Source organism: Otolemur garnettii, unplaced genomic scaffold, assembly GCF_000181295.1.
Source record: "Otolemur garnettii isolate 467f Iridium unplaced genomic scaffold, OtoGar3 scaffold00053, whole genome shotgun sequence".
Classification (NCBI taxonomy): Eukaryota; Metazoa; Chordata; class Mammalia; order Primates; family Galagidae; genus Otolemur; species Otolemur garnettii.
Genome location: NW_003852448.1, coordinates 6,281,065 through 6,294,684, shown reverse-complemented (window position 1 = coordinate 6,294,684; position 13,620 = coordinate 6,281,065). Strand labels below are relative to the sequence as shown.

The following is a 13,620-nucleotide window of genomic DNA, read 5'->3' as shown; positions in this document are numbered from 1 at the left end:
CTGGTTAGAGGACATGAATAATTTAACACAGTTTATCTTCAATAATGAAAAAAAATTCCTCGAGTCTTAGTAATACTAGGGCTAGGTCTATTTTAACTCTTTTTTTATACCCAAATAGGGCCTATGATTTTGGCCATACGAATTGAAAATTAAGACAATTACTAACAGAAAGCAACCACTTTCCGGATTAGGGCAATAAGGACTTTCCACATTATAGTGCCTTGTATTTTTATGCATTAACTTTAAAACTTAGAAAAAGCACCCTTACAAATAAGGAAACTAAAGCTCAGAGATATTAAATTATAGCAGTACCTCTGTAAGTTGACCACCCAAGGGACTGTAACAAACTACACAGAGGTGGTCACCAAAAGGAACTAGGCCTGCTGTGCGGACGCGCACATGTGACACATGTCCTGTCTGTGAAAATTAGGTCAACTGAAGGAAGCGGTCAGTGTGGGGTGCTGGTCAGCTCCAGAGTCTCTACTGCACTTGTACAAAAACATACTCAAGTTTCTGAGATGAGGTTTGAACACCGATCTGAGAGACCACAGTAAACAAGTATAATTAATCTTATACATTTTTCTTTCTTTTTTTTGGAGACAAATTCTCACTATGTCACCCTGCATAGTGTACTGTGACATCACAGCTCACAGCAATCTCAAACTCTTGGGCTTAGGCGATTCTCTTGCCTCAGCCTCCCAAGTAGCTGGGACTACAGGCGCCCAACACAACAATTAGCTATTTTTTTGTTGCAGTTGTTTATCTGGCCTGGGCTGGGTTTGAACCTGCCACCCTCAGTGTATGTGGCTGGTGCTGTAACATGTTATACATTTTTCTTAGTATAAATTCATGTACTTAAAAATGCTGGGATTAAGAATACAGTATGCGCTTTATCTTAGCTGATGGGTGTCTGCTATCAGCTCTAGCTGTCAGGAACACACGGACTGCATGTCTTTCCGCAGGCTGCTCTTGCTTAGAATTCATTTTGCTCCTTGGTAAGTAAGGCAAGCACAAGCGCTAGGAGGACAAGTCATGGACACGTATTGTAATTTTGCGCCTGGTTTCCAGATACATATTGTCGCAACTAGAGTTTTGGCTGAACAGAGAGTCACACTCAGAAAATGTGGGCTCTTATTTACTTCTCTCCACCAGCTTCTGCTCCAGGGCTCCCTCCCCAAAACTGGGACCTCTTTTGAGCATCCCAGCACAACTTGCCTGCCTGAAAGGAACCATGTCAGTATCTGGGGAAGCTATTCTGATGCCCCAGTCTTGCTTCATTCACTCTACTGCAGTTACACGACAGGTCCTGCTGTGCTGCTTCTAAAAATGCTCCAGAATGAACATCAGTAATGAAAGCAGAGAAGAGAGACCCCTGGAAAGCTCCTTCAAAACCCGCCGCTTGTGAGATTGCACAATGGCAAGACACATTTGGACCTAGCTTTTGGCAGGACGCTCTGTCCAGATTGTTTGGAGTCCAATTTACACTACTCAGCAGTTTTGTTCCCTATTGGCAAAAGAATTTAATTTTGATTGGCTACTAGTCAGTCTCTAGGACATATAGTGATTGCCTGATGGGAACTCATGGGCATTTGCGACTGGAAATAGAAAACATTCAAGGTAAAGAGCTCAAAAATAGAAAAGTGTCCTTGAAATTATACAAGGACTGGGTGAGTCTGAAGGACTGATCTCTGCTGTTCCTTCTGGCTCTGACACACGCTTTTGCTATGCCTACCAGATGCTGGCGTCGCAATGCTCTGGCATTTTCCTGTCTTCTCAAGAGAGCCTAAAGAAGGCGCTCGGAACAAAATTACATTTTATTTATTTATTTTTTTAGAGACAGAGTCTCACTTTGTTGCCCTTGGTAGAGTGCTGTCGCGTCACAGCTCACAGCAACCTCCAACTCCTGGGCTTAAGTGATTCTCTTGTCTCGGCCTCTCAAGTAGCTGGGACTACAGGCGCCCGCCACAACACCAGGCTATTTTTTGTTTGCAGTTTGGCCAGGGCCGGGTTCGAACCTGCCACCCTCAGTATATGGGGCCAGCACCCTGCCCACTGAGCCACAGGCATTGCCCCCAAATTACATTTTAATCTATGCTGATTTTCAAAGTAGGAGCCTTTGAAAAGCAAGGTATTTATAATGTCTACCTCGTGGGAATCTTATGAAGATTAAATGTGACGGTGTACTGAAAATGCTTTGTAGATGAAGATATTATTGTGGTTCAGTTCTCTATATGAAATGGTTATAAATAAACCCAAAATACTGTGTGGTAGAGCAGAGGAACTTATTAAAACACACATCTCCAGATTTCATCTCTAGTTTCTAACTGGCAGGCCCAGAATTAGAGACTGATTCTGATGAGAGGCCTATGGAAACACTCAGCCTGTCTTGGTGAATGAGTAAGTGAAGTGGCTATGAGATGAAACTGGAAGCCTGAATGAGCTTCGAACAAAGTCTTGAAGGATGAGTAGGATGAGGCAGGTGAAGAAAAATGTCCTACACTCAGGGGCCTGTGTGGAGATCCCACAGTACAGAGGGTTTGCAGTACAGTGTGTGGTCTGCTGTTTCAGATGGCATAACAGGAGACGCAATTACAAAGGTAATTTAGGGTTAGATCATAGAGGACCTTGAACGCTATACTAATGAACCAAATTCCTATGATTGGACCAACATATTAATAGGGAACGAGGGAAGGTTTTAGAGAAGGAAGAGTGATATGACACGTAAACTTTCTGTGTTTTGTATTGGTGCCCCTCGTATTGGTGCTATGTAATTTTCCCAAAAGATGTCTTGTAGAGGCAAAAGCCTAGAGGCAGGGTGGCTAGTGGGAGGCTATTGAGTAGTTGAGCAAGAGTGACAGTAGGAATAAAAAGCAGGGGGCGGGGGAGGGGGAGGCACAAGGGAACTGGTGGGGTGGAATGACCAGGACTTGGCAGCTGGGTGATACAGGGGAGTGAGGACAGAGGGGTGTGGAGGACCAGTGTTCCAGTCTGAGTGATAGCCATGGTGGAGACAGGAACATAGCAAAGTTGAATATATTCAGCAATCTAGGGAATTTCCTTAAGTCTTGTGGGTTTTGGATCCGTTTTTTAAGTCTCTGATACTCTCAACACACTCCGGCCAATCAACTCTTGCTTGGACCTTTTTCTCCCACCGTTGCCAAGACATCACCAAGGCCCTCTGAGGGCGGTGACAGGAGAATGCCAACTGCTTTCAAAGGAAGGGGGTTCTAATTTTTGGTACTCCTTTCTCGTTTCAATCCCATGGCAACAAAGAGCACACAGATCGCTTCTGCCTACAGCTCTGAGATTAAGATTCAGAGCTGCTGGGTGGGCAGTTTTTGAAGAGAGCCTTTAGTTTTTGTGTTCTTTTTCCTTCTTGGCCCAGCGCAACTAGTTAAGTGCAGGAAATTAAGATCACATTGTCCAAGTACTCATGCGTTAAATCCCCTCGGATGGACGATCGGTAAGCCCTGATTATTTTGCTCTGGAGTTGTCTTCATAAGCACATGTATACGTCATGGACAGCATGGGAAGGTGTTTATGACAAGTTCATCTGAGAGTGGTGCTGGGGTGATGCACACTCCAGAGAGCGGGTATGAAACAGTCACATCACCCCCCGTGGAGGAGATGCTGAGTTCTACACAGGAAGTGTTAACGGTTTCCATGTTTCTGCCTCTTGGAAAGGGGCGGAGCAGACAGCCGTACAGGGAAGAGGTGCCTCTTACGGCTAATAAAAGCCAACGAAAACACCTTTCTCCTTACAGGTGAAACACCAGACACAAGTCAGAAAGGCAGGCTGGGCTATTCAAAAGGAAAAAATATCCTAGGTTAATGTGCATTTAGTAGCAGGAATTTTTTTTTTTTTTTGAGACAAGAGTCTCACTATGTCGCCCTTGGTAGAGTGCTGTGGTGTCACAGCTCACAACAACCTCAAACTCTTGGGCTCAAGAGATTCTCTTATCTCAGCCTCCTGAGTAGCTGGGACTACAGGTGCCTGCCACAATGCCTAGCTGTTTTTTAGAGATGGGGGGTCTCATACTTGCTCGGGCTGGTCTCGAACCTGTGAGCTCAGGTGATCCACATGTCTTGGCCCACCAGAGTGTGGAGATTATAGATGTGAGCCACTGTGCCAGGCTAGTAGCAGAAATTTTGCAAAGTATATTGGAGGGAACAAACCTTCTTAGCAACATAATAAATAAAAATTGCACTCAAAGAGTTTCTTTTTTTTTTTTGTAGACAGCCTCAAGCTATCCCTCTGGGTAGAGTGCTGTGGCATCACAGTTCACAGCAACCTCCAACTCCTGGGCTCAAGTGAGTCTCCTGCCTCAACCTCCAAAGTAGCTGGGACACAGGCACCCGCCACAGCACCTGGCTATTTTTTTTAGTTGCAGCCGTCATTGTTGTTTGGCGGGCCCAGGCTGGATTTGAACCTGCCACCTTAGGTGTATGTCGCTGATGCCTTAGCCACTTGAGCCACAGGCGCCGAGCCGTGAAGCTGATCTTGTTTGCAGATGTAATTAAGTTAAGATGACATAATTAAGTTAAGATGATGTGTTAAGATGTTACTTGTGAAGCTGATCTTGTTTGCAGATGTAATTAAGTTAAGGTGATGCTACTAGGCAGGAAGCTACTCCAATAGGACAGGTGAAGAAGGAAACACCATGTGAAGATGCAGAGAGACGCAGGGAGAACACTGTGTGACTACAGAGGCAGAGACAGGAGTGACTCATGTACAAGCCGAGAAATGCCAGAGATTGCCAGCAAACCACCAGAAGCAGGAAAAAAGCATGGAAGAGATCATCCCCTGGGGTCTTCAGAGAAAATGCAGCCCAGCACATACCCTGATTTTGGCCGTCTGGTCTCCAGAACTGTGAGAGCATATATATAGCTTGTTTAAGTCACCCAGTTTGTGTTACTTTGTTATGGTCACCCTAGAAAACCAGAGCCAGTTAACGTATAAGAAGGAAAGCAGCCGGGGGCTTCCGGGAAAGCATTTCCTCCTGCTGCCTCTTATTAAAGGAAGCAAGATGGGGGTATTTGCTCCCTGTTTTTGATCATTATGGTTTTGGTGCATGGAGTGCTGGAGCCAGCTTGAAACTGCAAGGGGATAAACCTGGAGACAAACGTCTACCTGCAGGGCCTGTAGGTAGACCTGCGCATAATGATGCCATTGAATTGCTGAAATATCCTGGAATTACTGGATTTCTTATTGTATGAGATGATGAATTTGCCCATTCCTTGTGCAACTTTTAGTTAGGTTTTCGGTTATTTGCCTGCAAAACATGTTTTTACATCAAAGATTAGTGGTATCTAGAGGAAATCACTGAGACCGGGAAATCTTTTATTTTCTACCAGCTGCTGACTATGGCCACCATTCCCAATAAGTTTTATGTGGAGGAGACACTCCCTAAAAATGCATATCCTTTATTATTAGCCAGTCCCAAATATCTTCCCTGGTGGACTGAGTCATATATGATGAGCCTTAAGGTCTTCCTGACCTTTGCACATGTTTCCCATCCCAGAAACATGTCCCACCCCACATTCTCCTTACCTAACTACTTTCAACTCACTCTCTGGATTTCAGTTTACATACAGTTTACATACCAGTGCTTTGAGAAGCCTCTACTCATCCCCAAGGCAAGGTTAGGTGGCCCTCTGTTGGCTTTCTGGGCACCCTGGACCTGCCCCAGCTTAGCATTTACTATGCTGTATTGTAAGCCTGTTTACTGTGTCTATCTCTCACTAGACTCTTGGGGGCAGTCTGAACATCCTGCTTACTGTTGTTGCATGCTCAGTTTTTTTTTTTTTTTTTTTTTAAGAGACAGAGTCTTACTTTATTGCCCTCAGTAGAGTGCTGTAGCATCACAGCTCACAGCAATCTCCAACTCCTGGGCCTAGGCAATTCTCCTGCCTCAACCTCCCATGTAGCTGGGACCACAGGCAGGCACCCCCCCACAATGCCCAGCTAATTTTCTGTTGCAGTTTGGCTGGGGCCAGGCTCAATCCCACCAACCTCAGTACATGGGGCTGGCATCCCACTCACTGAGCCACAGGTGCCACCCATGCATGCTCGGTTTAATACAAAGCCTGATTCATGGTACATACATGGTAGATACATGGTACATACATTGAACAAATGAAAAGAAAAGACACAGCAGTGCCAACAGTCCCTAATCTAGAATTTACCTACCATGTTTAGGTCATGGCCATGAAAAAACGGGAACTGGCAGGGGCTTGGCAAAATGCAAAGTAGGCAAGTTAGTCTTTGCCCCCAGCCTTGGGGTCCTATACTGGCATTCCTCCACACTTCTGACTTTCATTTTTCTCTTATCTTCTACTTCTCTCTTTAGTTCTACTAACATTTTCTAGGTCTGGGCCTTATTTAATCCCTACAGGTGAAGAAAGAAATGATAATGGGTTACCTATGACTTCTAGAGAAAAAACACAACACAACACTTTAGGTAAAAACTACATGTTTCTAGAAAGCTCTTAAAATATAATGTCAAGAATTTTGGATGATTATCCCATCTTTGATACTTGAAAACATTTTCTAGTAATGATCTTGATGCAATGTTGACTCAGTGTGAGGCTATTCATTTCCTAAGGCTGGCCAAAAATTTGTTTTGTGGATTTTTCTTCTTAGAACAAATTTTGTAGTGTTAAGTATAATAATCCCAACAGCAATTTTTTCCCTATATAGTGAAGGTTATTCATTCATTCTACGAACATTTGGGTTCTTTCCATGTATGCACCAAATACTGTGTAAGCACCACATACTTTTCAACAGTGAGCAGAAGATTCAAGCCCTATCCTAGTAGATCCTATAGTCCAGTAGGGGCGACAGACTACAAATAAGTAAATATAAAAATTCTGCTCCCAGTGTTAGGAATGAAACCAACAGATTGTTGGGACAGAGAATACAATTGGGGGAAGGGATCCAGGCAAGGTGATCAAGGACAACCTCCCTGGGAAGGTGACATTTTAGCCAAGACTTAAGGGATGACAAAACAGCTAGGCCTCAGAAATGGGGTCAAGTTCACGTAAGTCAGTTAAAAATAACCCCCAATCTCCCCAGCAGCAAGGTTGGATGTGTGGGCCGGGAAGCCTCTGTGCCAGCACTAAACATGGCGAGTGAGCGGGGCGGTGCGCTTGCGCGTTCTGATTGGCTGGGCTTGAAGTGACGTCACTCGGCGGTCGCGGAGCATCCGGGCTCCTGACGGCGGCGCTGCGGTTGCTCGCCAGAGACGCGGCGCGGGGCGAGTGGGTAGCCGCGCGGACAGCTGCGGGGCGCTCCCGGGCTGCCGGCGGGGCTGAGCGCCGCGGGTCCCGAGCATGGCGGGCTCCCTGCCTCCCTGCGTGGTGGACTGTGGCACCGGGTAAGAGCCGCTCGGCGCCCACCCCCGCTCCTCCGCGGCCCCGCTCCCGGTCCCTGGCGTCCCGCCCTCACCTGGAGGTCGAGCGGCGCCTGCCACCCGTGGTCTCAGTCCCTCGACTACCTGGGCAGGTGGGAGCGCCGGCACCTGCTTCTCTCCAGGCTTCGCTTTGACGTTGTAAAACCCCCCTTCCCTCTCCGGGACTGGCCGCCGAAGGAAAAGAATTGAGAGGGAGGGACGCGGTGCCGAGTGTAATAAGCGTACCCGATTCTCCTCGCCTCCTCATCGGGCTGGGCGTGGGGTCCCCTTGACACTTAGCCCCGCTCCATTTCGCTGCTAGGAGGGATACCTTTTCGGGAAATCGGGAGGCAGCCGGACTTCAGCTGTGGGAATGCCGGCATGTGAGGCGCAGATGACTGCACCTTTGCTAATGTCATTTACCTCCTAACTAAGGGTGTCCCTGCCTTCTAACATTCTTAAAACTGGCCCTCATTCTGTGGCCTCGTGTGCGTGTCGTTTCTCATGGCTGATGATTCTTTACCACCTGCTTGTGGAGGTATTTACATTGATCTACGAACTTGACACCTTCTCACTGTCCACTGAGCTTTTCCAGTATGATGAAATTGCACACTCAGGCCAAGCTCTTGATTGACTTTGCATAGATTTGCCTTTTCACCTAAAAATGATGTGTTTAAAAAGACTCCATTTTGAAAAACAGCCTAAATTTGGGAAGCAAGTTTGTGGTACTGTGTACATTAAAAAAAAAAGAATTTCCAGCGAGATCGCTTCTTTTGATGTTAATATATTCAAAAGAGACCTTAGGAAATGTCCTGAAATGTCAGTGCCCCAAACTAAACCGGCTTAGCTGATTTAGAAAGGTGATAGCTGAGTCCATCTATCTGGAAGTGTGGGAATACAAGTTTGCGTGCTTGCGTTATAGATACTATTAGTGCTTAATAAAATAGCCTAGAAGTAAATTTAGTCTCTTAGGATTTTTCAAGAAAGGATTTTAGTTATTTCTGTCACAAAATATTCCATGGCACGTTCACCTTACCCTTGATTCTTTTCTATAGAAAAAATGCACTTGGTTTGGTTTCCTTGACAACCTTGTGGGGGTGTCTTTAATTTGCTACAGTCCATCTCCTACTTATAGTTCTTTCCTTTTGCTGCTGGAGCAACCAGTTGTGGTTATAGGCTGGAAAACCTGCCTTTTTGCTGGTGTTAATTATTTTTGAAATATATATTTTAGCAGAAGTTTTGTAGCTTTTTATCATAGAAATTAAGATAAAAAGCCTTTCTTTTTACAGCTTTTCTGCACAAACACAAGCCAAAATCGGTTCTGATAAAGTAGCTCCTCTCTTCCGTTGTTGGCTTCTTTTCTCAAGCCATCTTCCCCAGGATCTCCTTGTTCACTACATGCCCCGCAGGTCTGGTTGTGTCAAAAGTGAAAATGACAGGCTGGGTGTGTGTAGCTTAGTGGTTAGGTCGCCAGCCACGTGCACTGGGGCTGGTGCACTGGGCCTGCTAAACAAAAAAAAGCCAGGCATTCTGGTGGACTTCTCTAGTTCCGCTTTTTGAAAGGCTGAGACAAGAGAATCTCTAGAGCCCAAGAGTTTGAGGTTGCTGTGAACTATGACACCACACACTCCACTGAGGGTGACAAAGTAAGGCTCTGTCTCAAAAAAAAAAAAAAAAGTGAAAATAACATATAAAGTATTTTTCATTTCCACATTTGCAAGTGATATATTTGCTTTGTATTTTTGGTCTTGCAAAGCTATTGACATATAAAGCATCTCTTGGTAGTAGCAATACAATAATGCTCAGAGAATTTAGTGTACTTTCAATATTAAGTACAGCTGGGGACCTTACTCATCATTCTTGCTATAAATATCTAAAATGTCATGCTGAGTTTTGACCTTTTCAGGTAGGTGATTAATGTAACTTTTATTCACTTGGAGATTAAATTTAAGTAAATCATTCGTTTGTGTCTCAAAGTCATGCTTCAGGCTTTGGTGTCAAGACTTATAAACAGTGGCAGGGAATTTTTCCAGTGGGTTTCATATGAACGTATTCTGTCATGGAAACTACCGTGGTTGTCGTGAATCCCCAGTGTCTAGTGCATGGCCAGAAGGAGCAGCCTGAAAGAGCCTGCATTTACGTACTTTAGCACATTAGTAGTTTTTGTATTTCCTGGAGAGCTAATAGGTTTTTAGATTGAGTTTTGCCTCAACATAGGACAAAAAAAACAAAAAACAGGTAAAATGCAGGTAAAAGTAACCAGGACTAAGGGAAAGAATGGAACTGGAAAGTCACCCTAAACTTTAGACCAGTAGTTGCTGAAATTGGGCCTCATGTTTGACCTTAGTTTTCCTGTTTGACATCATAAGAGTCATTGTTAAGTTATGTAATTCCTATTTTTAAGAAGGAAGAAAATTACCTGTTTCTTAGGTTAAAAAGCCTTTTTTAGTACTAACTTCTAAAAGAATCATTTATGTTGAGGTATATGTAGTGGGCACTAATAATTTAATAGACAATCTACTGAACTGTTTTTTATAGCAAGTAAATTTTATACCAGGGCTGTGTCCATAGCTCAGTGGGTAGGGCACCAGCCACATACTCTAAGGCCAGGGGGTTTAATCCCGGCCTGGGCCAACTAAAACAACAATGAAAACTGTAACAACAACAACAACAATAGCCAGGTTTGTGGCAGGCACCTGCAGTCCCAGCTACTTGGGAAGCTGAGGCAAGAGAATCACTTAAGCCCAAGAGTTTCAGGTTGCTGTGAGCTGTGATGCTATAGAACTCTATTGAGGGTGACATAGTAACTCTATCTCAGAAAAAAAGAGAAAAATTTATTCCAGTAACCTCAAATCCTCTGATAAACCCTGAGGCCATCTGGATGAACACAAGTGTGTTGGGGGCTAGGATACTATGGACAAAGGGATCTGCTGGATCCCAAAATAAAGCTTCATTTATTTAAAGAATGATTATTCTGCATATGGAGATTTTCATATTTTAAAACTTATTTTGATATATTTTCAGATTTGAAAGCTGTAAGAGAACAACATATTGGCCAGGTGTGGTGGCTCACGCCTGTAATTCTGGCATTTTGGGAGGCTGAGGTAGAAGGATTGCTTGAGGCTCACGACCTGCCCCCAACACACTTGTGCTTATCCAGTTGGCCAACATAAGACCTTGTTTCTACAGAAAATAGAAAAATTAGTGAGGTGTGGTGGTATGCACCTATAGTTCCAGCAACTTGGGAGGATGAAGCAGGAGGTTCTTGTGAGCCTAGGAGTTCGAGGTTGCTGTGAGCTATGATGACACCACTGCACTCTAGCCTGGCTAACAGAGCAAGACCCTGTCTGAAAAAAACCAAAAACAAACTTAATATATTCTTTCAGTTTTGACAACTGTTAATTAGCTTTGTTATTCTCTGTATATTTATACGTGTTATAAGTTGCAGACCTCATGCACCTTTACACCAAAACACTTCTCAACACTTCCTGAGAACAAGGACCTTCTTATATAATCACAAAACAGTGATCAAAAATTGGAAAATTTAACATTTGTTCATTTACCTATTTATTTATTTTAGAGACATAATCTCATTCTGTTTCCTGGACTAGAATGTAGTGGTGTGATCCCTGCACTTGTGAACTCCTGGGCTCAGATAATCCTCCTGGCTCAGCCTTCCAAGTAGCTGGGACCATAGGAGCTTGCCACCATACCTGACTAATTTTTTAAATTTATTTTTTATAGAGATGGCATCTTGCTATGCTGCCCAGGTTGGTCTTGAACTCCTAGGCTCAAGCAGTCCTCCTGCCTCGGTCCCCCAAAGTACTAGAATAACAGGCATAGGCTACTATACCTACTCCCCTCCCCCCCCGAAAATTTAACATTTATACAGTAGTATCTGATGTGTCATATGGATACATGTGAACAGTCTCACTTATGTCTTTTATGGAATTGTACCTCCTCTCCATCCAGCACCATTCATTGGTGAGACTTTATGTCTCATTTAATCTATAGCAGTTCCTTAGCATTTTCTTGTCTTTTAAGATATTGACAGTTTGGGGGCAACGCTTGTGGTTTAGTGGGTAGGTTGCTGGCTCCATATACGGAGGGTGGAGGGTTTGAACCCCGCCCCAGCCAAACTGCAACAAAAAATAACCAGGCGTTGTGGTAGACGCCTGTAGTCCCAGCTAATCTGGAGGCTGAGGCAAGAGAATTGCCTAAGCCCAGGAGTTGGAGGTTGCTGTGAGCTGTGACGCCACGATAAAACGAGACTTTCTAAAAAAAAAAAAAAAGATATTGACAGTTTTTCTTTCTTTTTTTGGAGGCAGAATCTCTATTGCTCCAGGCTAGAGTGCTATGGTGTCATAGCTCACAGCAACCTCAAACTCTTGGGCTTAAGCGATCCTCTTTGACTCAGCCTCCTGAGTAGCTGGGACTACAGTTGCCCAACACAATGACTGGTTTGTTTTTCAATTTTTAGTAGAGACAGGGTCTTGTTTTTGCTTAGGCTGGTCGTAAACTCTTAAACTCAAGCAGTCTACCCTCGTTGGCCTCCCAGAGTGCTAGGATTACAGGTATGAGCCACCGTGCCTGGCCAAGATATTGACCTTTTTTTATAGCTATTTGTTACCTGATGTTTCCCTATGATAGTACAGGTTATGCATATTTGTCAGGACTACCACAGAAGTGACGTTCTTTCGAGTGCATCCTATCAAAAGGGTTAAGATAGGGATTTGCTGCCTTTTTTTTTTTGAGACAGAGTCTCAAGCTGTCACCCTGGGTAGAGTGCTGTGGTGTCACAGCTCACAGCAACCTCAAACCCTTGGGCTTAAGTGATTCTCTTGCCTCAGCCTCCCAAGTAGCTGGGACTACAGGTGCCTGCCACAATGCCTGGCTATTTTTTGTTGTAGTTGTCAGTGTTGTTTGGCAGGACTGGGCCAGGTTGGAACCCACCACCCTGCTGCATGTGGGCACTCTTAATCACTGAGCTAAGGGTGCCCAGCCCATTTGGATCATTTTGATAGCGTGATGTCTGTTGGGTTACTTCACTGTTTAGTTACTGTTTTTCTCTTTGTAATTAATAAGTCATTTGTGGGGAGATGTTTTATATTCTTCCTTAAACTTTCACTCATTAGTTTTTTGGTGGTTCTTACCTAAATGGGTTATTACAGTGATGAGTACAAAATGGTGATTTTTAAACTGTAGTGTTTTGTTTCCATTTATTAGTTAGCGTTTTACTGTAAGGCAAGCCTTTCCATAGTCCTGTCATTTATTTTTGTCTGTGTGGATAGTTTCATTGTAAGGGTTGTAATCTGTTATGTCATATTAATACCTATTACATTCAATGGATTATTATCTTTTGTTGCCGTTGTTTGTTTTGATGCTTAAATTGTCTCAGATTTGGTCACCTAAAGCTCTTTTGAGCTTGCTTCTGTGTTCTTTAGATATGTCTCCATCATTTTTTGAACATTCTGTTATTATCAAAAGATAATGACAGCCTTGTGCATGCGTACATCTTTTTGTATTTTTTGCCAAAGTATTTCTGGGTTAGATTCCTAAAAGTGTGAATCTGGATCAAAGGGCAAAGGGCAAATGCTTACATTATTTTTCTCTACGGTGTAAAATTCCACTCCTACACGTGCAGCTCACCAGGACTCATCGGCAGAGTATATTGCCAAATCTTTTGATATTTATCAACCTAGAAGAAAACAAATGGTATCTTACTGTCATAAGTTTGTGTTTCTTTTTTTTTCCTTAAAAATTTTTTTTATTATGGGTTAATATGAGGGTACAGGCAGTTGGGTTAAATTATTTGGATTTGTAAGGTAAAGTCGAAAGTCTGAGTTGTAGTTGAGTGCTTCATCCTGAAGTGTGAGTTTTGTGTATCTGTAGCAGAATACCACACACTGAATAATTTATAAAGAAGTTTATTTGACTCATGCTTCTGGAGACTGGGAAGTCACAAGAGCATGGTGCCAGCATCCAGTGAAGGCCTTAGTGCTGCATTAGCCCAAGGTGGATGGTGGAAGTACAGGAGGGGTGAGATTGAGAGGAGGAGGGGGCCAACCTTGCTCTTGTAACAACCACTCTATGATAATGACATTAATGCATTCATAAGAGTGGATTATTCAATTAGTGAATAATCCATTCTTTAAGAGTATAGCACCTCTTAATGGTCCCACTTCTAAATGGTAGTTAAATTTCAAGAAGAATTTTGTGGCTCGGCGCC

The 13,620-nt window shown here is 43.7% G+C and overlaps 1 protein-coding gene across 2 annotated transcripts in view; it reads left to right on the top strand.

The window, feature by feature from the left end:
• Positions 1–7,189: 7,189 nt before the first annotated feature.
• ACTR3B (ARP3 actin related protein 3 homolog B) overlaps positions 7,190–13,620 on the top strand; it is a 125,547-nt gene continuing 119,116 nt past the window's right edge. For both annotated transcript variants that reach the window (XM_003792027.3, XM_023514414.1), the window contains exon 1: positions 7,190–7,376. In XM_003792027.3, coding sequence (XP_003792075.1) covers positions 7,333–7,376 — 44 coding nt within the window. In that variant the 5' untranslated portion in view covers positions 7,190–7,332. The remainder of the gene's footprint in view (positions 7,377–13,620) is intronic.